This window comes from Setaria italica, chromosome II (assembly GCF_000263155.2).
Source record: "Setaria italica strain Yugu1 chromosome II, Setaria_italica_v2.0, whole genome shotgun sequence".
Taxonomy (NCBI): Eukaryota; Viridiplantae; Streptophyta; class Magnoliopsida; order Poales; family Poaceae; genus Setaria; species Setaria italica.
In genome coordinates this window covers 33,471,941-33,498,225 of record NC_028451.1, presented here as the reverse complement: position 1 = coordinate 33,498,225, position 26,285 = coordinate 33,471,941, and the positions used below count along the sequence as shown (strand labels likewise).

Genomic DNA, 26,285 nt, shown 5'->3' with positions numbered 1-26,285 from the left:
GGTAGAACTGGATGTTTTGAGACAAGATTCTGGATGGCAGGAATTTCTTACCAAGGTCACTTCTTTTTGTGAGAAGCACAATGTTAAAGTTGTTGACATGAATGGGAAGTATATTCCTATGCAAAGATCAAGGCAGTTCTACAGAGGTGCCATTAATTATCACCGGTTTCATGCTGATATGTTTTTGGGTGTCATTGATAGACAAGTTCAAAAGCTCAATAATAGGTTTAATGAGGTAAATACAGAGCTACTTAGATGCATGGCATCATTTAGTCCAGCTAATTCCTTTTCTGCTTTTAATGTTGAGAACTTGGTTAAGCTTGCTGGGTTCTATCCACATGACTTTGAATTTCAAGAAATAAACCAGCTTCATTTTCAGTTGCACCACTATATCAATGATGTCAGAAATGATGAAAACTTCATAAATTTGAGAAGTCTAGCAGAGTTGTCTATGATGCTAGTTAAAGAAGGAAAGGTTTCTCGGTATGACATTGTTTATAAACTTCTCAAATTGGTGCTTGTTCTCCCTGTTGCAACTGCTGGTGTTGAGAGGGTCTTTTCTATAATGAATTTGATAAAGAACAAGAGAAGAAGTAAGATGGGGCAGAAATATTTGAATGGTTGCTTGGTCACATTGATTGAAAGGGAATTCTTCATGCAAGCTAAGGATAAAGACATCATCGCTTATTTTCAAAGCATTGCAGAACGGAAAGTTGTCCTATAGCTTGTAAGTTGTAATCTTTGTTACCATTTTATTATTTTAGCCTCTATTTATTTCACATGTTGCCACTTTGATATGTTGATCATTAGTAGCTAGACAATTTCAATTTCTGATAAATTTTATTAATCAATGATGCTGCTACCACTTAATTATTATGTGTTATAAAACTATAATTTACTCTGTCATTTTTTTTCTTGCCATCTTCAATTTTGAATATCCATAGTTCAAATCCTGCGCCCGCCACTGCCCCCGTCTCCGCCGTCGCCACCCCCCGTCTCCACCACCCCCCGTCTCCCCTGGCTCCGGAAGAAAGCCGCGCTACCTCCTCCAAGATCCAGGTTCATGTGCGCCTCCCCTTCTCCCCATCTCCTCTTGTTCGTCCCCTTCCCCTTCTCACCCCTCCCCCTTTCCTTCCTTGCTGTTGTTTATTTCTTCCTCATTGTTACAGTACATAAGATGTTCAACTCTACCTGCTGTCAAGAACTAGATGCATTATCTGCACAGTTTGTAGCTCATTTAGATTGCACGATGTACTCTCAAGACATCAACATATCACCTACTCTAATTCTGACTGTATTAAGGGATATGTGACATGATAATGGCATAATTGTGACCATGTTCACTAAATCTAGTAATTTGCCAATTTTTAGATTTGAGGATATTACAGCAATGCGCTAGTAACTACGTAGTACATACTTTCTATGTTTGTTTCCATATTCTTCTGGTGCTATATTTCTGGTCATGCTGCCGGCTATTTTTTTGAATGTCGTGAGTGGCTTCGAGTTGGCTGAGACCGCAGGAGATCTGGCCATAGCAGCGTCAATTTGCAGCAGGTAGTAAGTTTACTGCTTTATTATTTTAGAGTCATTAGCTACACAAGATTTCGTTATAGTTAGTATTGGTGCCTAAGTCACTCAACTATTTCGCAGCCTATTGTTCTTACAATATGTTCTACAGTCATTTGCAATTCTGGGGTGTAGTTAGACAGGATAAAATTTGTGCAACTAAGCAGATTGGTGAGGCACAAAGTAATGGTTCTATGATTTCTTTTGAGTGGGACACCTGTTTTGGTCTATCTTTTCCACTGTTTGTCCATTTTAAGGAAGCCTCTTTTCTTCTTGTCTTCAGTTTCTTGGAGTTTCCTATCCCAAATGATGTTGCATTTATTGGAGTTTCTTGACAGCAGGTAGAGTTGAACACCTTGTGTACTGTACAGATATGTTGATGTAGCTCATTCAGATCCCTTTCAGTACTGGCTAATGGCTATTGAGAGTTAGTTGCTATAGGGACTTTGTGCATCTTCCTCTGTCAAGATACCCTTATGTCCCATGTACACATTTTTTTTCCTTGGCCATAGTCTTTACATGCCCTAGGTGCATATGGTAGCTAATATGATTAATTCGTGAACTGATTGTTTGGGCTTATACAGTGAGAACTCCTTATTGAATACTGCCCATAGCAAGCTGCAACCTTTTGTTATTTCTCACCATTAACTGGAGCAGTGCCCTTATCTTGCTATTTAGTCACCCAATTAGCCATTGTTTGACTTCTCTATTCTCTACACAGAATAATCACATGACCTTATGATACTTTAGAGCATCATTGATCTAATCTAACCATCTATTTCTAAGGGTACTTTTGTTATTACCTTGTCAATTTCTCAAAAATGTCCTTGTTGAGGAGCATTAATATATCCAATTAACAGTCCATTCCCATGTTGAGCAATCTCCTATGCCGTCAATCCAGTCCTTCTCTTGAGTCTGCCTTTCTATCCACTAGCTTATATAAATGCCGATTGTTGTGGATGTTCCTCTTTTGCTGATCTTTACTCACAGATTCCTCTTCCTTTGTTGCTGCTGGCTATGCACGGTGCATAGAATAGCAACATTGCCTGTCCACTTTAAGACCCTGCTTCTTTCTGCTTGATGGGTCCATATACCCTTTTGGCATCTTATTAATTATCAAGACCATTATTGATAATGTTGTGTTTCCTCGTAGTTGTATAAAATAATACATGCTGTATAGTTGTGTTTCCTCATAGTTCAATGTTAAAAGGAATATGTTTATATTATTGATTTCTCTTATTTTTCTTTTTGATGGGTTACAAAACACTAGATAATGGGATCTTGGGAGGAGCAAGTTAGGAAGTTCTTGTTGGAGGAGGAGGAAGAGGATGATGAGCTATTTTTTGTACTTGTTCCTACCATAATTCCGTACCTACAAGAAGAGAAAATGCCTGTGCACACATCTTCTCTTCCTGGTGCCAAAAAGGTGAAGGAAATCCTTGAAGGGCACCCGAGTTGGTGTAAAGTTGAGTTCCGAATGGAGCCTGAAATATTTAAAGTCACAGCGGATTTTTTTAGAAGAGAGAATTTGCTCCGTGACACACGAGGTGTTGCTGTTGAGGAGCATCTTGGGATGTTCATGTTTATGCTCTCACACAATGCTAGTAACCAAAGGCTACAGAAAGCTTTTCAACACAGCGGCGAGACAATCCATAGGAAAATAATGAAGTTTTTAAAATAATTCCTGCCTTAACTCATCGATTTGTAAGACTTCCAAGTTCATTCCAAACTCATATCAAAATCACGACAGATCCTCATTTTATGCCCTTCTTTCAGGTGCCAATCTTTTCTTTCCAAGTGCATGATCCTTTCCCCAATCTTTTCTTTCCCCAAGTCCTTATTTTTTTTCCTTTCGTGCAGAATTGCATTGGTGCAATCGATGGCACTCATGTACCAATCACCATCGCAGAAGATAAGACCCCTCCCTATAGAAATAGGAAGGGAACCCTATCACATAATGTTATGTTAGCCTGCAACTTTGACCTTAACTTCACATTCATTTCATGTGGATGGGAAGGGTCAGTATCATATGCAGGAGTCCTTAGATCTGCTGTTAGCAAAGGATTTATTGTGCCAGAGGGGAAGTTCTATCTTGTAGATGGTGGGTACGCAAATACATCATCCTTTATTGCCCCATATCGAAGAGTTCGGTACCATCTCAGTGAGTTTAGAACTATTTATGCAAACTACAAAGAACTGTTTAACCATCACCATGCATTGCTTCGCAACCATATAGAGAGGGCTATTGGTGTTCTAAAGAAGAGGTTCCCGATTCTGAAAGTAGGCACTTTCCATCCCATAGAGAATCAATTCAAGATTGCAGCTGCAGCAGTTGCATTTCACAATATAATTAGAGGGCAAAATGATCAAGAGAGGTGGCTGGATGACCAACTAGAGTATATCCCAACAGATCGATATGTTGATGTGCCGGAGGGGGACAACAACTATCCAAGTGAGGTGGAGTCAAACGATGCCAGTACTCTAAGAGATCAGACTGCACACCAAATGTGGGCTGCTTATAATAATAATAATTAGTCTAGTTTGATTCCTCTAGTTTGTTTATGTTTTGCTTATGTAATTTTTGGAACTTTTTACTACAAACATTATTGTAATAAGTGTCTTTTTTAATGCAATTGTTATCTTTGTACTTGAATTTCTTTTTTTGAGGCACCTTGATCTTGCTTATATTTCATTGTACTTTATCTTAACATGTTTTGAGAAATGCAGCCATGGCAGGAGAAGCTGATAGGGCTGCTTGGAACTCCGCTTATGAGAAATGTCTTGTTGAAATATTACTTGACTACAAAGATAACCCCAAATATAAAGGTCAAAATGGTTGGGTATTGGAGGGCTGGAGGGTTATCACCAGCAAGTTCAATGAGAAGTTTCTCGTAGCTCATTTCTCAAAGAAGCAGGTGCAGGAGGAGAAGGACCTCAAAGCTAATTACAAGGCACTAAGAGATGCTAAAAGAGACAATGGTAATGGTTGGAATGAATCTTTATGTATGATACTAACGGAACCACAAGTATGGGAGAAGCTAATTGCGGTAAGCCATTTGGAATCTATATAAAATATGCGAAGAAGTAGCTAAGTTATTGTTGTTAACTAATTATCCTTTTCTGTTACATTCAATAGAATCACCCAAGAGTAGCAAAGTTTCGCAAAAAGCCATTTCCCCTCTTTTACCAATTGGAAGCATTATATGAAGGTGAAGTTCCCTCACTTGCATAGCTTAATTTATTGCTTTCAGCATCAAATAATTTTGTGGTTCTAATATGAGTTCCAATTGTCTCTTGAAAATAGGAAGTGTTGCTATAGGAAATCTAAACTTCACATCAACCATGCAAGTGGATCCACCTTCTGCTCATGCACCTCCTCCTCTTGTTGCTCCTGCTGTTCCTCCTCTTGCACCTCCTGTTGAAAGAAGTAACTCTGAACAAAGGAGCAGTCACTTGGGTGCGAATCCATTTGCTTTGAGTTTTGATGGCCAAGAGACTTCTAGTGCACAAAATGAACGCAATGAAGCTCAAGATTCAAGACGGGAAGAAGGTGGAAGTGGGAGAAAGCGTAAGCAAAGTCACATTGGCTCTGCTCTTGAGGGATACGTGGAGTATAAAAAGAGCCAAACCAACAAAACTTTACAAGCTCTTGAAGGAAGGAAAAGGCGTAAGGAAGAATTTTCAGTTGAGAAGTGTGTTGACCAAGTGGATGCTATGGTTGAATTAACCGATGAGGAGAAGTCATATGCTTTGGATGTCTTTGAGTCTGAGACACATAGGAAGATATTCATTACAATCAAGAATTCTAATGTTCGATTAATGTGGCTAAAGCGAAAAATCAGGTATGTCTCTTTGAATAGGTATGCTCAGGAAGATATTGAAGAATCCTCATGAAAAACTTACTTGTCTCATCATGTCTAACCATTGTGTGAACCTTCTGATGGCTAAATTATTTCACTTTTTTTGTTAATTGCAGAGCCCTGATGGGAAGCACTACATGATCCGAGAGTCAGTCGCCAAGATCCCAAAGGTACTTGTCTCTTTGAAAATGGCAAATTAGATGCTACCCAGCAAAGCTAGATGGAAGAAAGACTACAAATCTGTGTCAAGGAGGAGCTTAGGAAGCTGAAGAATAACTTCCATATGTTTTATGTTTGAATGCTCCGTTTCTACTATGTATTGTAGTCGTAACTTTGCTGTAGTCGTAAACCCATATGTGTTGTTGTTGTTGACAAATATTGCTCAGCTACTGGCCTCAAGTAGCTGCCCAGCTAGTACTTCGTACTGTAGCTTCTGCTGTGTTGCGAACCGCTGGCTGCATGCAGCCGAATATTGTTGACAAATATTTGCTGTTGAGTGGGAGCTGCATGCAGCCGAATGTTCCAAAATGATGTGTTTCTAATTTGAGGAGGACGTCAGTTCATTCATTCCGAGCGGGCTGTTTCTAATTTCCCTTTTTTTTCTTTCTTTGGTGCCAAACAGCCAAGGGGAAGGGAGCAGCGGTGGAAAGGGAAATCAACGGAAATAAATTAACCAGGAAAATCTCCACAAGTGGAAAACAACGCAGTGTTAATAACCCTTTACTCCCAAACCAGTCCTAAGAAATCTCAGGTTCAATTATCCCAAGTGAAATCTTCAAGTACAGTCTTTCAAAACCCAAACCTGCCACTGTTAACCTACACGGGATTGTCTATTCTAGGAATAATAAGACAATGGATCTACAAACATGCCAGTCAGTTAGCTTCTCTTATGGCCATTGTGCAACCAAGGCACTAGATGCTATGTTTTAAGCAGCGGTTAGCAGTCAAGCCACTTTAAAGCAATTGCACAATGCCTTAATGTGGAAAGCAGCTGCGATGCACTGAAATCTTCAATGGGCCTATGCACAACTACATGTATTTCCTGGTGCAAAGAAGAATGACTAGATATGTAATTCTGTGGTATTCGAAGAAAGGGAAACCAAGTGTGAAGTGTCTCCGATGCAACATTCTCAAAAGAGATAAGAAAGCAGTAGCTCCGCCAATTAAGAATTGCAGATTGCATGTATAAAGTATTTTTTTTAAAAAAAACAAAGGTGACTCAGTTCAAGCCCTTACAATTACAAATTTGATCATCTCTAGAAACAATCAAATAAAAGTCATGCTACCACAACAATTAAATTAAGATAGATGAAAGAACATTTACTTGAATGATAGACCAAGGTTGTCGTCTGCTGATTGAAAAATGCGGAGAAGTAAATCCTTGAAAACAGAATGACCAAAACTTTCAGCAAGCATAACTATTCCTCCAGCCTTCTCAATTGCAACCTTCATTTCAGCAACTCCTACCTATAAAATCAAACCAGAAAGAAGAAGTTTATTAGTTTAGAACAAGGTAACCATACATCTCAATTTACACATCGAAAATACTGTGTAGTGGTCCTTAATGACCTGTCCAAACAAATTTCTTTCTCATAAATGTATTGGATTATACTGATTGTCACTCGAATCAACTGTGCACATTGTCTTACATGTAAAAATTTTAAATGCAATTAAAGAAACATTGGAAATGCCTTGTTTCTTATGTGACTAATTATGGAAAGTTGTTAATGGCTATATTAAAATAATTTTGCATTGTGATGTTATCATTTTGGTTAACAATCTAGATCATGTTTTAAGTTGCGTATATGCATGATATACTCTGATGCATAGACACCTACATGTGATAAAGGCATTGGTTTTTAGCAAAAGCAACAGTAAAAAACTAAAACTTAAAAATTAAATCAAACTACAAGTTTAATAATGATGTACTCCCTCCGTCCTAAATTATAGGTCGTTTTGGCTTTTCTAGATTCATAAATTTAACTATGTATATAGATATACGCTATGTCTAGATACATAGCAAAAGCTATGAACCTTAAAAAACCAAAACGAACTATAATTTGGGACGGGCGTATAGGCCAAAAAGAGAATGTCATCAAAGGAAACATTCGGGAAGCTGTTTTTTTTTTCCTAAAGAGTACTTGAAAAAAGCAAAACAGTGGCAACTGGCAAACCTGGTCGACTGCACAGGCAAACAAATTCAGAACATGCCCTTGGTGCACAAGCTGCTTTGCTATTTGATCATAGAACTTAACAGCTTTGTCATAAAGTGGTGCCGAGTCTTTATCAAGATCCTTGTGTGAGCGAATTGGCTTTGATAAGGATTTGCATACAATCTGGAAATTGGAAGATGGTCATCCTACTGCACAAGAAAGCATATTACAGGAGTATCTCCGAACCATATAATACATGGTACAAAAAATCATAATTGGAAGTAACGCTAAAGCTCTGATTTTAAACAAATAAACTGGGGCAAAGTGTTGTTTCGTGATATCGCCTAGTGATGTGGAGGGAATTGTAGTAAATGTAATCCAATGTAAGTAGTGAGATAAACATGAGTTAGTCGTTTCAAGAAAAGATACAACAACATCTTCTGACAAAACACAGGTACAACAATAGAAGTGAAGGATGACTTCCATCTTCTTTCAAATCACTTATGCTTATAGACATAATCTCATAGTATAAAGCAAATAAAGAAATGCATAGTATTTATGTTATACTATTACGGGTACTGCAGCATAATCCCCAAGCAAATACAAACAAATAACACAAGCATATATAGCAGTGAAACTATGCAGCTAAAATTACCGCTCCCAAAATCGTGGCTATTAACAGTAATTTAGCATCAAACAGAACATTTGGGGGGGGGATAAGACAAAACCATGTAAATCTTATATAAAATTGAAAGCATCAGATCCAGACAAGTTCAGGTCATGTGAGCATATTCCATTCCACTTCAGAATATGGTGTTCGGATAGGTTATAAACAATAACATTTCTCAAGCTTGTAGGAACCTATGTTAAATTTCCTGAGAAATATGTAGGTTGTATATTGGCGAAGGAAACTTCCCAATTAGCCCTCTATTAGGCATGTTAATCCAGAACTGAGGTAGTTAAAAGAACCATAGCTTAAAAAATGGCATCCAATTGAAAGAATTTGGACTTACAGAACCAGGTCCCTCTGTAGATGGACCACCAAAAAATGCCATTATCCTAGCACCTGATCCAGGGACACAAACCCCAATGCGATTGGCTGCAACACTTAAGGCAACTCCAGTGCACCTTGATGCCCGTTGATCAGCTGGAACAGGCCAAGGGTCCTTTTGCATTTCTTCTATAACCTACATGTAGTGAATTATATCATGGACTTGCAGCATTGAACATTGAGGATATATTGTATGGTGTGGACAGTGTTATTTCCTATTTTAATGTAACTGGTTCTTAACTGAGTTCAACACAAACTCGCATTCAGAAGCAGGCAGCAGGAACCTAGCAATGCTCTCAGATGAAAGACCATCTCTGGTACCAGCAATCACCCCAGTGGTGGGCTTTTGCTTCCCTGCAAAGAAGCACATTTGTTCCAATATTTGTTCCTTGGTGACCTCCTTTGTTCCCTTGAACACATATGATTTTGGCAACAAGCCAAAACCCAACTCATGAACCTGAATGGACAAATATTGTATATGTTACTAAACTAACAAATTAAACATCAAACATAAAAACTATATGGAGCATTAGTGAGAAACAGTGAGCTTTTACCTGCACATATGTTCCAAAAGTAATGAATCCAACAAGGGAATTATCTGGCAATAGCTCAACAGCTTGTGCCAATGCAGACTTCAGATATTTCTTCTTCAATCATGCAAGTATCTACAACAAAAATGAAAACCGGTGGCACTATAGGACCAGTTTCCGTTGATGATAAGTACTCAACAGTGGTATACTGAGGAAAGAGTTCTGCGGGGAGATTATTTTCTGAGATCAAGGAGTAGTGTTGAGGGCATTGATTGCGTTGAAAGCAGAATGGACAGACCCAGATCTTAGCAACATAGTCAACAATGGAGAAAGGATTGAGGACGGAACGACACATGCGACAGCGAAGGGGTGAATATGGGAGAACCGGGATATCAGGAATTGACTTCAGAGGTGTATAGATAGCGGAAACAGGAATTACACAGTTCAAAGCCTCCTGCTTTGTGCCTGGAATAACATTCCAGGGCATCCTTATCCCGTCTTGTGCCTCTAGGTCAAGGAAGTCAGACATCTTCAATGCAGCTGCCTTGTACAACCGTTGTATACGAGGCTTCCACAATTCGGTCAAAGGAATCTGGCCTGCAAATATCAATCAATAGGATGTGAAAACTGGTGGCCACGAACAAGAGAATAAAGAGTCAAAACATAAACAACAGAGGAAACCCTTAAAGTGGATGCCAATCACAATTCAATCAGCTCGAAGTACCACAAGGAACACCGAACACCAGCAACTCTGTTCTAGAGCTTTGAAACTTTCTATAACTGTGTGACTATAATCAATACCTCACAAAGAAGAATATCCACTTTCTAGACAAAATGAGATAACCTTGAATTAACAAAATAAAAGTGCATAAAACCAAATGTTCTGTGGTTATCCTTTATTTGTTCGCCAACCCTTAGATGTCTTGGCTCAAAACACATGGTAATATGGTCCTGTTGTTTTACCAAACCTCACCTTAAGAAAGGTCCAGCCTTGAGTACCTGACCTGACAAGATGGGCCTATCCGTGGTGCCACGTTGGCACGTTGCCTGTGCCCCACCTTTACAGCATAATGTGGCACCGCAGGTGGACCAGCAGTGTTGAGGTTATGTCCCACGAGACAGGATACCAGGATGCTTTTTTTTTGGTGCAGCTATGACCTAGCAACAGTGGGCAGTGAATTGTTGTAAAATTCCGAGTACAATTGTAACATGCAATTTCCTGGCCATAAAACCAGGGTTTGACCCCTGTTTTTCTACTAGCTTCTTTTGGATATCCCATATCACCACTTTGTAGACATTGTGAAGATTTATTTGATATGGTAGATACTGTGAAAATGCCAGCAAAATGAGATTACATACAAATGCTTCGTGCCTTGCATCATTGGAAATAAATAGAATGTAGTATAACTGAATTTACACTTAGCCTAAAGATATGCACCCCGGAATCAAACCAAAATATAATTATTGTTGAATCCGAATTTGCTCATAGTATGAGCACTTACGATCAACAAATCTTTCTAAATGTAATCCCGGGCGCATAATTTAATACATTGACCCACAACACAAAATTAAGTCCTGAAAACCACAAAAAAATCTCAAAGTACGAACTAGCATAAAGAGATCAGAGCTGGGGTTTACTCCTGGAAAACTAACTAGGGTCCCTTCCAACTTGACATTATGTTGTATGCCAAAATCTACCGCAATTACCACGCAGCAACCACCCCCATCATGGAAATCTCGAACCTAATCGCCAACAACCTAGATCTCCGCGAGCTTTATCTCGAAAACGAGTACAAGAGAAGAGAAGGTGGCTCACCTGTAGCGCGCGGCGAAATACTGAAGACTGGCTGCCTAGCTCCTAGAGCTGAGGCGGCCCCGGGCGGCGGCAGCGTTGGCCGGAGTCGTGAGCCGAGGCGTGCTAGGTGGCTGAGGACGAGCTTGAAATGGAGGTCGGAGGGCTCGATGCGATCGAAAGACAGCGAAGGAGTTGGGAGTCGAGACGAGACAGGCTTACAGGGGGAAGAAGGATGAAGTGGCGCCGGCAGCGTGTAGTGGGCCCCGGTGGTTGGCGAGGGAAAGGGTAATCGGACGGGTGAGGTGTTGATGAGATGGCAGGCTGGACGGTTTGGATGAAGGGTGCTGACGTCCCCTTTATGTTTTCTTTTCTCTTTTCACCATGAAAAGCATCCTGCCAACTCAGGCTGTCTACCCCGGCACCCTATAAACGATCCTTCAATACCGCGGTAGCGGAAAAAATCCCGCACTGCGGTACTGGGAGGCATCCACTACCCAAGCGGACAGCCGACGGTCCGCTACTCCTAGCGAACGCCCAGGATGCCTGCTACCCGCCTCCCAACGCCGCCAGCACCAACAACCCCCCCTCGCACCTCCACTTGGATCCGTCGCCGCCGCTGGACCGCCGCCACCGTTGGGTTGCCGCCGCCACCATCGAGGAGGAGGAGGGGGCCGGCGGGGAGGAGGAGGAAGGGGCTGCAGGAAGGAGGAGGAAGGGGCCGGTGGGGAGGAGAACGAGGGGGCCGACGGGAAGAAGAATGAGGGGGCCGGCGGGGAGAAGGCCTGGGGGACGGTGGGAGGGGGAGGGGAATGGCTGGGTAGAGGGAGAGAGGGAGGGAGAGGCTGGGTAGAGGGAGAGAGGGAGGGAGAGGAATAAAATATTGTCAGGATCTCTGTGCAGTGTCATCCTTCTGTGCTTGATACAACAACAAGCAAAGTTGCAGAAGCGTAGCTGGGCCTCGTTGTTCTGCTTGGCCCAGGATTCCTAGCGTCCTCGTCTCAGGCTCGGAATGGAACAGGCCCAACTAAGATGCATGTGTGAGTGCTTAGCGCTGTTGCGTGAGCGAACCGGACTCTCTATTAAGATCCGGCGTGACGCCGAGGAGCGGCAACTCTATAATGAAAAAAATCCTATTAGTTAAACTCATCGTCCTCCTCTCCTTCGTCCACCTCTCGCCGAATCCCTTCCCTGAGTCCGGTTTCTAACATTCTGGTATCAGAGATGCGAACCTGGAGCCCCTCCCTCCCCACCACCACTTCACCCGTCTCCAGAAACATGCGGGCGTCATGGACCCAAACACCAAGATCCTGCTCGGTGAGATCCAGAAATTCTTCGCCGATGAGATCCACAAGTGCTTCTCCGAGAGCGACCTCAAGTGGGAGCAGCATTTCCAGGAAGCTGAGCGTCTTCACGGCGACCGCATCGTCAAACTGGAGTCGTCCACCAAGGCATTCAAGGATTGGCGCCCCACGGTCGACGCCACTGTCAACGACATCAAGCTGGAGATTAGCAAGCTCTCTCACCACTGGGACCGTGCCATCCGCAACCAAGCAGCCCTGGACCACGGTCTCTTCCCAAGCCCCAAGTCGGCGTCCAAGCGCCCATCTACTTCGAATCCCAACACCGACGGCCCTCACGGACACTGCGTTGAATCTTCTCACCAACATGAGGGTTTTGGGATGGTTTTCACCCAATCCCCTATCCCGGTCAAGGGTGCGTCCATATATCCTCCTCCTCCCTTTTAACGTTCCTCCTCTCTATCCTTTGGCAATTCGCATGATAGCTCATCTCAGGATAGTGTCGACCTGGGTAAATTGCCTAAGCTTCATTTCCCGGTGTTCGAGGGAGAGAATCCCAATCTTTGGTTATCCAGATGTGAGGATTATTTTGAAATGTTCAGAGTCAATCCATCCATTTGGGTCAAGGTCGCCGTCATGCAATTTGAGGTCTCAAGTCCTGTAGCTCGTTGGGCTTTGTCAGTTGACAAACAGTTGAAGAGGGTGTCCTGGCCTGAATTTTGCGTGATGCTTATAGATCGGTTTGGTCGTAATCAGGAGTTCTTAATTTGGCAATTGTTTCATATAAACAAATTGGTTCCATAGCTGATTAGGTTCACTGAACTGATACACCAATTGATAGTTTACAACCATTGCACTGATCCTTTATATTATGTCACATGGTTCATTGATGGATTGCGTGATGATATTCGTGCAATTGTTCTTGTTCAACGCCCCCATTCCTTGGATACTGCCTGCACTCTGGCATTGTTGCAGGAAGAGGTGGCCGATCCAGCTAGGCGCAGGTATCATCGGCGTTTTGATTTAGGCTTTCAGTCTCGCCCCCAAACTCATCGCGGGCCACTTCCCCTACCTGCACCTCCTCGTCAGGACAAAGGCGTTCCTGCACAACCTTGGATTTCTGATGTTGCTAGTTCCCGGGATCATTCCAAGTCTCAACTGGACAAATTTGCATCTCTGTGCGCCTATCGTCGAGCTCGCGGTCTTTGTGATAGATGTGCAGAAAAATGGCAATCGGGCCACAAATGTTCAGCCACTGTTCATCTAAATGCAGTACAAGAATTATTCGATCTCTTGCCTCCTGAAGAGGCTGCTTCTGGGGTGGATACTCATAGTGTTTTGGGGTCTGAACACCACGAACAACTCTATCTGGCTCTCTCTCAAGATGCCTTGGCTGGTACTGAAGGCCCTAAAACCATGAAACTAGGAGGATCTATTCAAGCCCGTCAGCTCTCCATTTTAGTGGATTCAAGAAGTTCTCACACTTTTCTCAGTGCAGCCCTGGCATCTCACTTGCAGGGTGTTCAGTGTTTGCCCACACCCATCAGAGTTCAGGTGGCAAATGGTGCAATTTTACACTGTACTTCATACATGCCATCCACTCTATGGTTGATACAGGATTTTAGCTTCACCTCTAATATTAAGATAATTCCCTTGGATCATTATGACCTAATCTTAGGTATGGATTGGTTCGAGCAACACAACCCTATGAAAGTGCATTGGAAACAAAAATGGATTTCTATCCCATACAAAGGGTCTATTGCTATACTCCATGGCTTTTCTCCTTCTCATGCTGATACTCTGATGGTCCAAGTTTGTTCCATTGCTGCTCAATTGGACATTGGTCAGCCTATTCAGTCTCAGCCTTCAGACTTTCCTCTAGAAATTTAGGCTCTTTTATTAGAGTTCCAAGTTGTGTTTGCTCTAATTGATGGGCTTCCCCCTCAGAGATATTGTGATCATTTTATTCCCCTTGTTCTTGATGCCAAGCCCATTTTCATCAGACCTTACAGATACCCTCCTGCCTTAAAGGATGGGATTGAGAAACAGATACAAGACATGCTTGAGAAGGGAATTATTTGTAACACCCAGTGTTAATGACAACCTAAGTACCTTAAGAAGCTAATGGTGAAGTTTGGATTAAAGGAAGGTAACTTGAGTCAAAGTCAAATTTGAGCCGAATTTAGCCAAAATTTCAATTTGGAGATTTAAATTCGGAAAAATTTACCAAAAATATGAAGTTGAGGCTTGAGGAAGTTTAGAACTTAAGGGAATGAAATTGGACATTAAATCAAGTCCCAAACTCCTCAAGAAATGCAATTGAAAATCAAAATCAAGTAAGTACTATTCATTATCCGAAAATAGGAAAATTCAGAAAAACATGATGAGTATCCACTTTGGAAATTGAATTCTGCCCAATTTTTCAAGTAAGTGGACAAAGGCAACTGAACAGCAGTGAAATGTGATCCTTGGACATGTTTAGTAGGGTGTTGTTGCTCAGGAATAGTGAAGGAATCAAATTCAAATTAAGGCTCAAAGTCAGCACTCTGACCATTTCGGCCTAACTATTGAACTGCACTTTTCCTAAGTCTGAAAACAGCAGCAAGTGACTATGTTTGGGGCAAGATTCAGAGAAATGTGGTGTGAGAGGTATAGGTGTTTATGTGCAAAATGGAATCCTTGTTAGTTGTAGAGCACGAATGGTTAGTGGTTGGAATATATGGAATAAGTTTGGGCTACTGAAATTGAGTCCAAAGAAGGGTAAATGACCACACATTATGACTGTCGAAATTGAATCATGGAAGTTCAGTTAACAAGAGGTTTTGGTAGAAAATTTGAGCTTCAAAATCTCGGTCTTAGGGTGCTCATTTCGGTTGGAGGCCAATCTATCAAATGGAGTACTTGGACTACTCTACAAGTTTGCTTAAGGAACATTTGGACCTTGGGATTTGAAATTGGGCGATATGGAGGTCTGAATGTCGGAGCGAAGAAGAAGAAGGAAGAGGGGGAAACAAGCAGAGCGGGAACAGAGCCGTGCCACCGCCGGTACCTCTGCCCGCCGGCCAGCGCGACAACCCCGTCCGCGCCACGCACGCCCGTGAGCCGTCGAGGTGGCCTCCATGCACGCGGTGAACGCTTGAATATATACCGCTCCCGCGCTTATCGTTTCACCGGCCGCTGTTCTTTTGCCGCGCAAGCACCAGCTCAAGCGAGCACCACCACCACCGGCCGATTCCACCGCACCGCCGCTCCTCACCGCAATTCCTTCCGCCCGAAGCCCCGTCAGCTCTTCCTCCACGCCCCACGCCACTCCGTTTTCCCAGCTCCCCGCCGGCGAGCCCGAATCGCCGTTGGTCCTGTCCGCTCGGCCGCTACCCCTGCTCCTCCAGTGAGCCCTCCGCGCCGCCCCTTCTCCACTCTTGTGCTCAGGTTTAGAGGCTCCTTAGGTCACGTAGACGCCATAGAACGCCTCCGCCGGCCGCTTGCGCCGCCGCTGGACCTAGAAGCCGGCCGGCCTCCGGCCATGGCCGCCGCCGCCCGTGGAGGGCCCAGCTCAGGCCGCCTTCAGGTGGGCTAGCGCCACGCGCAGGTGCGCCGGGGCCTAGGGGTGCTCCCCGGCCCGGCCCTGTCGCCAGCACGGCTGCCGCCGGCGAGCCGCCGACCTTGCCCGCCCCGGCGCCCTGTTTTGGCGTCGGGCAGGGGAGGTTTGGCCGGCTGGCCCACGCGCCAGTGAGGATAGGGTAGGGGGGTGGTAGGAAAAAAAATGGTAGTTCAGGGGGTTTTTCGATAAGGTTTAGTTTTTCGGTTTTAAAAATAGATTTAAATAACAGCCAAACCATTTAATTCACTGTAAATTGTATAGGTACCCAAAAATAATGAAATAAATTTTAATAGGTTTATTTTTATCTCCTTTACTTATTAAAATTTTTAAAACTTATTTGTTTATATAAACATTTTGGGTATTTATTTAGTGCCTTTAATTAAAGGTATTAAGTAAATACTTAATAATTCCAAAATACATAAAACATGAAGTAATGCTTTTCTAATTACAAATTAACCATAATCTATAGTAATTAGGAGTTTAAGGTTAGAGAATATTTTTGATGCTTTTCAAAAATAAAAGAAAAGGCTTACTTTTAAAAGATAAAGATTTAAGTATTCATTTAATGCCTTTCCTTAAAATGTTTAAATAAATGCTTAAGCTTTATAAAATAAATAAAATTCTTAATAATGTTTTGATTAAATCCAAACAAATGTTAATCTATGGTTTTGCATTTTCTTTTACATTAGCAATTATTTCAAATGCTTTTCAAAAATAAAAAGAAAAGTCTAAAATGGGTTTAAATAAGGGAGTTTAAATCGCGATTTAGATGTTATGGGTAGAGTTTTGTTGGCTTGCAACTTTATCATGAAGTTAAGTTGTCTAAGTCATTGTAGGCTTGCAACTTTATCATGAAAGAAGTTGTAGAGTCCTATGCTTAAAAAGTTGCATCTCTGACTCATGCATACGCTTTGTCGTAGATACTGAAGCTCCAGAAGTGGAATTTCTGGAAATCTCTGAAGAACCTCCGGAGTTTGAGGAAATCATTGAGTTGATCCCTTGTGAAGCCGGACCATCGGGCAACGCTAACATTTTTACAGATCAAGGCAAGCCCCGGTGCATCTATGCCTCTGTCTTTTGGAGTTATTATTTCATGTGTCCAACTATTGGTTATTTTTCTATGAATGCATTAAGTCTAGGAATTGATTGAAACCTTACTTTTATGCACAATCCAACCTTGTTATTAAGGACATCTTTGCCACTTGTTCAATAATTAGTAAGTGTCCCAAGCTTAGCAAAGCATAGTCGTACTACCTCTACCATTCTTGAGTACCTATGGTACTCAGCAACCTAAGGTAACATTGTCATACATATGTTTATCAAAGAAATGACCTGTTTTGAAAGATAGTGGATGGAAGGTTAGATGGAATCAAGAAAGGAGTCTTGAGTTCCGTAGTTCCGTCTACTCGATTAATTTGATTAAGGACCGATCGTTGTTTTAACCCGTGATCAAGTGATATTACCTAGTTGCTTACTGCTATATGGGAACCAGCAAGCCTGGTAGGTTGGTTGGCTCTCTGATCGGAAATATTTCGTACCCGTGCTTAGCATGCAGTGGAAGGGCAGGGCGTAGCCTGAAACTCACAGTGGAGATCGCCAGACGTGGGGTTCCATGTGGGGGTGCGGCCCTAGGTTCAAGTAGTCATATTTCCGATCGTTGGGTACATTTAATCGAAAGGTCGTTATGTGCAACCCCGACAGTTGTACATGGTTGGTGGTCGGGTATCTCCTGCAGGATGTAAATCGGTCCGGATCGCTGCAATTCTCGGATATGAATGCACTTGATCATTGCTTAAGCATTGTAGTGTAACAAAGAGAAGAGAACCGTTGCTTTCGAATAAATATGTTGAATGACTTAGTTCCATCTGGTTGCTAAAATATTTTTCATCATCTAGACTGATCAGGTAACAAACTCAATCTGAAATAAAAGATAAAACTAAGGTTTCACTTATAGTAAGCTCTTTCTGCAAAAATGTGAGTCAGCCAGTACACCATAAAGCTATCATACAGGGTGTCAAAAATATTTATATTGGTTAGACGGGTCAGACTTGTTGAGTACTTCGTACTCAGGGGATCCTTTGTTGTTGTTTTCAGAAACCCAACAGGGACCCACCGAGGAGGTAGCACCGAAGAACTAGGGTATCTTATGAGTCTCATGATACCCTAGAATAGACTTAGATGTTTAATTACTTACCCCGAACTGTTTCATATTTTAAACTCTTAGCAATGGTTTAACTTGCACTGTTAAGTTTCTTCAATCTATGGTTTGTAATAAATCGTACCTCTGTTATGTATGTAAAAATGTAATGTTTGTTGATGCTATCCCATCGTGGAAGCGATCCTGATGTATGGCTATGGAACACACCGTGGAGGTTTTCAAGGAGTTCTATGAACAGAACCCTTGACGGACTACCGGACTTACACTGTTTTTAAGTGTGTTATGGATAATTGTTGTTCTGACAGCAATTAGGCACACTTAAGCCAGTTTAAGTTGGGTGGTTCCGCCACATTATTAGACCAAGTAGCAGTCCATTTTCTTCTCCACTGCTCCTTGTTAGGAAGAAGGATGGGTCTTGGCGTCCATGGGTGGATTACAGATACCTAAATGCTCTTACAATTCGTGGCCAGTTTCCAATACCTGTTTTTGATGAATTAGTTGATGAATTGGTAGGGGCCAGCTGGTTCTCATCCTTGGATTTGAATTTTGGGTTCCATCAAATACACATGAAAGCTAGAGAGGAGTTTAAAACTGCATTTAAAACCCACTTTGGTCACTTTGAATTTTTGGTTATGTCTTTTGGATTGTGTGGTGCTCCTGCATCTTTCCAAGGTGCCCTGAATTTCACTCTCAAACCTCTCCTTAGGAAATGTGTCTTGGTTTTCTTTGATGATATATTGGTTTACAGCAAGACTTTTGAGGACCATATCATCCATCTTTGAGCTGTCCTTCAGTTGTTAGCTCAAGACAAGTGGCAAGTTAAGCTGTCAAAATGTTCCTTTGCTCAAAGGTAAATTTCATACTTAAGACACATTGTCAGTGCTGAAGGTATTTCAACAGACAATAGTAAGATTTCCTCTATTACAACTTGGCCACCACCAACAAATACAAAAGAGCTTTGCAGCTTCTTAGGCCTTGCTGGCTATTATAGGAAGTTTGTCAAGCATTTTGCCATCTTAGCCAAACCTCTTACAGATTTGCTCAAAAAACATTCCATCTTTGTTTGGACCTCTGATCATCAAGCTACTTTTGCTGCTCTCAAAATAGCTCTCTGCTCAGCACCAGTTTTGGCAGCTCCAGACTTCTCTAAACCTTTTTGTATGGAGACAGATGCTTGTGCTTCTGGTGTTGGAGCAGTGCTAATGCAAAATGGTCACCCTCTTGCATTTATCAGTAAACCTCTAGGCCCCAAAACATCTGGGTTGTCAACTTATGAAAAAGAGTATTTAGCTATTCTACTAGCAGTTGAGCAATGGAGATCTTACTTACAACATTCTGAATTCCACATTTACACTGATGAAAAGAGTCTGATTCATCTCTCTGATCAGAGATTAAACACTCCTTGGCAGCAAAAAGTTTCTCTAAGTTGTTGGGTCTACAGTATAAAATTATCTACAAGCAAGGTATCTCTTATAGAGTGGCTGATGCCCTTTCAAGGAGACCTCATGGTGATCATACTGTTTATGCTATCTCCACTTGTGAGGCCACTTGGATCACTTCCATTACTGCTGGATACCCTTCTGACCCTTACACCAAAGATATCTTAACCAAATTGGTTGTCTGCAAGGATTGAGTGAAACATTTCTCTCTCCAAGATGGACTACTCAGGTTCAAAGGTAGAATATGGATTGGCAATGACCCTTCTCTTCAGTTACAAATTCTCACAGCTCTTCATGCTGCTCCTGCTGGTGGTCACTCTGGCTTCCCAGTCACTTATAGACACCTCAAACAACTGTTTGCTTGGAAAGGTATGAAAACATTTACTAAGGAATTTGTGTCTTAGTGCCAAACATGCTTGCAGGTTAAACTAGATAGATCTAAGTATGGTGGCCTCCTTCAGCCCTTGGTCCTTCCATCCTCTGCCTGGCAAACTATCACTATGGACTTTGTAGAAGGTCTCCCCATGTCCAAGCACAAAAACTGCATTATGGTTGTGGTGGACAGGTTTACCAAATATGGCCACTTCATTCCCCTTGCTCATCCTTTTGCTACTGCTATTGTTGCTCAAGCTTTCATTGATAACATCTACAAGTTGCATGGCTTGCCAGATTCCATCGTGTCTACCAAGGACAAAGTCTTTACTAGCCAGTTCTAGAGAGAACTTTTCAGACCTGCCAAGGTTTCTCTTAACTTGAGCACAAGCTATCATCCACAGATAGACGGTCAGACAGAGCGTGTTAATCAGTGTCTGGAGACATTTCTCAGGTGTTATGTTCATGCCTGCCCTTCTAAGTGGATGGATTGGCTGAGTCACGTAGAATTCTGGTACAACACCTCCTGTCATTCAGCAATTGGTTGTTCTGCATTTGAAGCTTTATATGGTTATACACCTAAAACCTTAGGCATCTGTCCCTCTTCCAATAGCAAACACGGTGGTGTGTCCTCTTAGGTTGCTAATAAGAAAGTGATGTCTGCTCTTCTGCATCAACACCTGCTCTAGGCCCAACAACGGATGAAATATTAAGCCGATAAACTCCGGCAGGAACGTTCTTTCTCTGTTGGCGACATGGTATTTCTGAAGCTCCAACCATATGTACAATCCTCCTTGGCTCCCCGAGCTAATCAGAAGCTCTCTTTCAAATTCTTTGGTCCTTTCAAGATTGTGGCCAAGCTGGGTCCTATTGCATATAAATTGGCTTTACAGGAGGGCTCATCCATTCATCCTGTCTTCTATGTTTCTCAGTTGAAAAAAGGCTCCTCCTGTGTTGGGTCAAGTAACTGCTAACATACCTTCCCTCTCCGACGAATGGCAAGTTCCTGAACAGGTGCTCTCCAAACGACTGCTGTCCCATGGGTCTTCAACTGTACAAGTTCTTATCAAATGGTCTCGCTTGCCTTCGACTTTAGCAACTTGGGAAGATCTTGAGGCTCTCCGCCAACAATTCCTAGCTGTTCCTGCTTGGGGACAAGCAGGTTCTTTAAGGGGGGGAATGTCAGGACCTCTGTGCAGCGTCATCCTTCTGTGCCTGATACAACAACAAGCAAAGGTGAAGAAGCCGCAGCTGGGCCTCGTCGTTCTGCTCGGCCCAGGATTCCCAGCGTCCTCGTCTCAGGCCCGGAATGGAACAGGCGCAACTAAGATGCGTGTGTGCGTGCGTAGCGCTGTTGCATGTGCGAGCTGTTGCGTGAGCGAACCGGACTCTCTGTTAAGATCCAGCGTGACGCCGAGGAGCGGCAACTCTGTAATGAACAAATCCTATCAGTTAAACTCGTCGTCCTCCTCTCACCGGATCCCTTCCTTGAGTCCGGTTTCTAACAAATATGTGGTAGTTGGTATAGAGTATGAGATATAGAGTAACACGGGTGCGGAAGAAATTGGTATAGAGGATAAAATCTCGATGACTAGGATAGAATATTCCTTGTAGAGTATGAAAATAGAGTACGACGAGTGCGGACAGCCTCAGTATGTGCTGAGGTGTACTGGGCCAATCAATGGGTGTCACGTTAGATGGGAACAGCCGAATGCGACAATCAGTCAGATCAGAATGTTGAGCATCTAGGCATTTTGGAATCCACGGTGTTGATTCTGAATTTCTCATGACATCTGATCATAAATATTTCATCCGTCCCAAATTGTATATTGTTTTGGCACTTAAACATAAAATTATATCTATCAATACTATGTATCTAAAAAGTCAAAACAACGTGCATTTTGAAATGAAGGGAGTAGTTCTCTGGCGTCAGATGCGCTTATTGCAACTGTTTGGGCTGCAGCTGCACAGCGCAGCCCATCGCTGCAGCATCACCAACTGCTTATCCTATTCGTTGCATCCGGTGAACTCCCAGCAGAGTGCGGTTAATTTTAAGAACGGAGTAGAAATAAGCAGGCTTACGAATTGATGTGACTAGTATAAAATTATTCGGTACTTTTGCTCTTGATAGGGACAGCAAAGAGTAATGAGTGACATGAGCAGCAAAGAGCAATTCGGTTTTTGATTTGGTGCTAGTAAATTGCGGCTGTATAGGTGCTGTAGCGGCTGCAGGGTAGAAACAGCGGTGTAGCTGCTGGAGAAATGCAGAACGCTCCCTTTGGTTTTGACGAGATAAGGGGTGTTTTGATACCAGGTGCTAAACTTTAGTAGTATCACATCGAATGTTCAGATGCTAATTAGGAGGACTAAACATGAGCTAATTATAAAACTAATTGCAGTGCTAATTCGCGAGACGAATCTATTAAACCTAATTAACCCATCATTAGCAAATGGTTACTGTAGCACCACATTGTCAAATCATGGACTAATTAGGCTTAATAGATTCATCTTGCGAATTAGACTCCATCTGTGCAATTAGTTTTGTAATTAGCCTATGTTTAATACTTCTAATTAGCATCAAACATCCGATGTGATAGGTACTAAACTTTAGTAGAGTGTATCCAAACACCCCCTGAATTGATGTTAGGCCTCCCAAGACGTGAAGATTCCTTTCAAAAAAAAAAGTTAAAATGATGTACCAGATTCGTAATGAGGTGTGTGTGTGTATATATATATATATATATATATATATATATATATATATATATATATATATATATATCATGTTTAGAACAAACATTGGCAAAATATTGTTAGTCAGAGGAAGGCCGTGTTGATTTCATAATGGTTTGTGTGCATTGGGTTAAGTCGTTTTGGTTTACGAGATTAAGCTGGATTCATGTTTAGTTCTTTTATTGCAGCGTTAGAAAACGGGTCCAATTTAAGATATACATCATAATTCATAAGGTGTTAAGATTGCATGTGAGGAACATCGAACATGAGATAGTCTTGCCCCTATTGCTGCTCTTTCCCCCCTCTATTTGAAGTCTCCAAAGGCTAACTCATGCTTGGTAGTGTATCACATCATATCATTGTGCATCATGGAGTAATATACGCTTGCTACGGCTGCCGAGTGAAATGTAACTAAAATGTGCAGGATCTGTAGCAAAGTGCGCCTTTTCCCTTTATGGTTCAACGAGTCAGCGATGCGAAGGCAAAAGCGAAGGAGATCTTTGCACTCATGACTGAACTGCAGCTGCAGCATCTCCCCGCATCAAAGCTGCGGCACTGATCAGTCTCCCCACTATCCTTAGACTGAAACAGTGAGAAGATGAGGCAGCAGACTGTTGCCTCCCCATCATGAATTCTCTGCTGCGTTTCTGAACCCTGGCCTCTCAATTTGGACAGAATTCAGAACCGGAGCTGTAGAGTCTAGTGCAGCAGTGGTAGTGGAGTGCTTGGCCCCCTCCAACCCAACGCTCTAGCGATTAGAAATCCCTTTTCCTTTTGGTCATATCAGTTGGCAAGTCGTCGATTAAAGGTGACCAACCGTGCGATCCTGCTCCGCGCTTTGTTCCATCTGCTTTTTACTTGTCGGAGTGCAGAGCTGTCTTTACCCCCATCCGAATGGAACAAAGAACTTTATGAACTTTTTTAAGGGAGAAAACAAGGAGTAAGAAAGTGAATTGGAACAAGAAATGCCATTTCTTGGAACTTTAGATGAAGTCTAGTAAGTGACGGCTCTGATCAGAGACCAAAATTAAACTACAGAGCAGTCAGACTTGCAAGACCTGAAAGTACACCTGAGTTTATTGTTCTGAACTCGTACACCTGGAAATCATCACAAAGATCAAGGCCTTCTCAAACATGCGACATTTTCGTAGGAATTTCTTAGGAAACCTCACATTTCGTCGGAGCGGATGTCTCGTTGCCCTGTAGAATTCCTACGAAATTCTCGCATTCTAGAGGAGGCCGGATGAACAAGACAGCATTCATCAAGCACACAGTCAAACTAGCTGAAATCTTCTAAACGTCGTCGTCTCGTCTCAGCAGGCGTTGCTAACACGGACGGCTCGAGGTCCTTCACTTCTTTGGCTAATCAATGGCGATGCGGTTATTTACTGGTAAGCTTGTGGGCGTGATACGCACGAGCTGGGCTCGCGGCGAGGCTGCTGACGCTCTTGCGCCACTTCCACGAGTCGGCCGGCGTGCTGGGCAGCGGCGGCAGCGGGAGGACGGCGGGCCGGCGGCACAGCCCGAACGGCCACCCCTCGCAGTCCCGGAAGCGCTCCCACGCCTCGGGCGACCGCAGCATCGGCGGCGGCGGGTCCATCATCACCATCACTCCAGCCGACGACGACGCCACGGTCGCCGCCCGGCTCGTGCTGCGCGTGAAGAAGCTCTTCACCGAGAAGAAGGCCTCGCTCTCGTCGTCCGCGTCGCAGTAGTCGCCGTCGTCGTCGGCCTCCTCCTCCTCCGCCACCTCCTCCTTCTCCTTCTCCTTCGCCTTCTCCTCAGGCCCCTCGACCACGACGCACGTCTTGGGGCTCGACACCTTCTCGAGGACGGTCCTCGGATCGAGCGGTGTGTAGGACCAGGCGAAGGCGGCGCTCGACAGCGGCAGCGTCGGCGAGTCCAGGCTGCACCTCGACCGCTTCTTCATCTGCCGGTTCCTCATCTCGGTGAGGACCACCTGCGCAAAATAAAGAACGTGATGCACGCGCCACGTTTATAGGGTGTGCTTAATTCAATTCTCTCCGATAACGGATCGGATCATCAAGAACGACCCAAACGCTACCTGCTTGGTGTCGAGCGCTTCGTCGAGGGCGCTGTCGTCGTCGCTGTCCTCGCCGGAGCTCCACCCGGCGGCGCCGGCGGGGACCCTGACGCAGGGGACATGGCAGTGCGCGTAAGTCTCCCGGATGAGCGACGACAGGGACTTGCAGTAGTGGCTGGCGGCGGGCGGCTTGGGCTGGAACTCTTGCGCCAAGCAAGGCATTATTGCTCCCTGATCAAACACACAAGGGATGAAGGGAACGACGATCACTAGTGTGCGCAGCTACGGATCGAGTTGTTTTTGGTTTGCGGCGTTCATCTATCTCCCCCGATCGAGGGTCGCTCGTGATCCGATCGGTGAGGAGTGGTGGATATAAATGGGGGAGCTCCGTCCATGAGTGTGTGGAGATCGGAGGAGAATGGGTTCCCGGAGGAGGGATGTGGACGTGCATGACAAGAGCCCGGCAACTTAAAAAGGAGAGGCCTTAGCTTGCTGTGGGAGCGTGTTGGCGTTTGTGGAATCCATAATCCTTTGGGTTGAAGGCTAAGTAACAAATACTGGTAGTTTTTTGAGTTGGACATCGGACGAGAAATTGCGGCGTCGGATTGCAAGTATACGTACGTGCCCAGTTGGTAGCACGTAGTTCGTGCCAAGGATCGTCGCAGCCGCAGCAGCATATGTCAGAACATTTAGCTATCAATTTGTCATTCAGTAAGCTAGCACTCTCAGTCTCAGCTCCTTATTTGGAACAATTCAACGATGCATGGGTGCGTTCGAATTGAATTTTGGCAACATTTTTTCCCGATGGTTCGGTGCGAACAAGTCCAGCATGAAAGAAACGTGACCTCTGTATAAACAGTCACGATCGATACTTGTTCCGTAATAGTACTCCTAACGCCTACACGATTCTCGGCTCCCGATGTGTACCAAACCGGACCGGTACGTACGCTTTTTACCGGTGAAACGTCGCGGCTCGGATGAACTCGCCGTCTTGACTATGTGCTCACTCAACCAGCCAGCACTCACCCATCCTGTGATCCACACGACGACGGACGGATCGAGGACTGCACCGAGGAGCACGCTAAACCGTACAGCGTGCTCATGAATGCGCAACAGTTGCAGGCTTGCCGAGCGCGCCTGCAACAAAGCGACGGCTGACGATAGGGATCGGAGAGCGACACCTCAGACTTGGGAGCCGCGCGCCTGCCGGCCAGGGAAACGCCAAGTGCTCCGGCGGTTGCCGTGGCGGCATCAGACCAAGCCGGGCACGCACGCACGCGCGCTTATTCGATCGATCCCCCGCTGGGTTGCTCGTGCCCTCGCGGCCGGAGGGATCGGATGCGCTGGTCGTGGCCGTTGTTTTCGCGCCTCTCTTGAAGCAAACGCTAAACCAACCGCTCACCCGCAGCCCCCCCCAGGAAACCCCAAGTTGAGGGGCTGGGCGTATGTTTGGCGTGAAAGTTAGGTTCTCTGTCACTAATTTTTTGTCACCCCTCGCAGGATGATCATTGTGTTATTGATGTTTGTGTGGTCAGGTCGTGACTGCCGCAACCCCCAACAGTCGGGCATGGGGCTGCGAACAGTATCATCCACTATGAAAGACCTCATTAAGTGCACGTTGGAGTTCATTTGAATTGAGCAGAACAGTTGGCGTCCTGATGACGGATACATCCTACGTGGGTGAT

The 26,285-nt window shown here is 43.8% G+C and overlaps 2 protein-coding genes, 1 long non-coding RNA gene and 1 pseudogene across 3 annotated transcripts; 2 read left to right on the top strand and 2 right to left on the bottom strand.

Moving 5' to 3' along the window:
• The first annotated feature begins 2,839 nt into the window (after positions 1-2,839).
• Positions 2,840-4,101, top strand: LOC111256396 (annotated as a pseudogene).
• Positions 4,102-4,295: 194 nt separating this feature from the next.
• Positions 4,296-5,567, top strand: LOC111256395. Its single transcript, XM_022824324.1, has 4 exons — positions 4,296-4,613; positions 4,703-4,775; positions 4,871-5,408; positions 5,543-5,567. Exons 1-4 carry the CDS (start codon positions 4,296-4,298, stop codon positions 5,565-5,567), a joined length of 954 nt encoding a protein of 317 aa, XP_022680059.1.
• A 3,104-nt stretch (positions 5,568-8,671) lies between these two features.
• On the bottom strand, positions 8,672-9,353 carry LOC111255684. Its single transcript, XR_002676548.1, has 3 exons — positions 9,185-9,353; positions 8,872-9,087; positions 8,672-8,766 (listed from the first exon to the last, which is right to left on the bottom strand). It is a non-coding gene; the product is annotated as an uncharacterized LOC111255684 (long non-coding RNA).
• A 14,152-nt stretch (positions 9,354-23,505) lies between these two features.
• LOC101768329 lies at positions 23,506-25,091 on the bottom strand. The gene is made up of 2 exons (XM_004956976.2): positions 24,622-25,091; positions 23,506-24,516 (listed from the first exon to the last, which is right to left on the bottom strand). Exons 1-2 carry the CDS (start codon positions 24,820-24,822, stop codon positions 23,938-23,940), a joined length of 780 nt encoding a protein of 259 aa, XP_004957033.1. The 5' UTR covers positions 24,823-25,091; the 3' UTR covers positions 23,506-23,937.
• Between the last annotated feature and the right edge of the window lie 1,194 nt (positions 25,092-26,285).

Bases quoted from the DNA above. Each gene is read 5' to 3' on its own strand.
- LOC111256395 (XM_022824324.1), top strand. From the start codon at position 4,296: ATGGCAGGAGAAGCTGATAGGGCTGCTTGGAACTCCGCTTATGAGAAA. The intron at 4,614-4,702 runs GTAAGCCATTTG...TACATTCAATAG, and splicing joins TATGGGAGAAGCTAATTGCG to AATCACCCAAGAGTAGCAAA. The intron at 5,409-5,542 runs GTATGTCTCTTT...TGTTAATTGCAG, and splicing joins TGGCTAAAGCGAAAAATCAG to AGCCCTGATGGGAAGCACTA.
- LOC101768329 (XM_004956976.2), bottom strand. From the start codon at position 24,822: ATGCCTTGCTTGGCGCAAGAGTTCCAGCCCAAGCCGCCCGCCGCCAGC. The intron at 24,517-24,621 runs GTAGCGTTTGGG...TATTTTGCGCAG, and splicing joins AAGCGCTCGACACCAAGCAG to GTGGTCCTCACCGAGATGAG.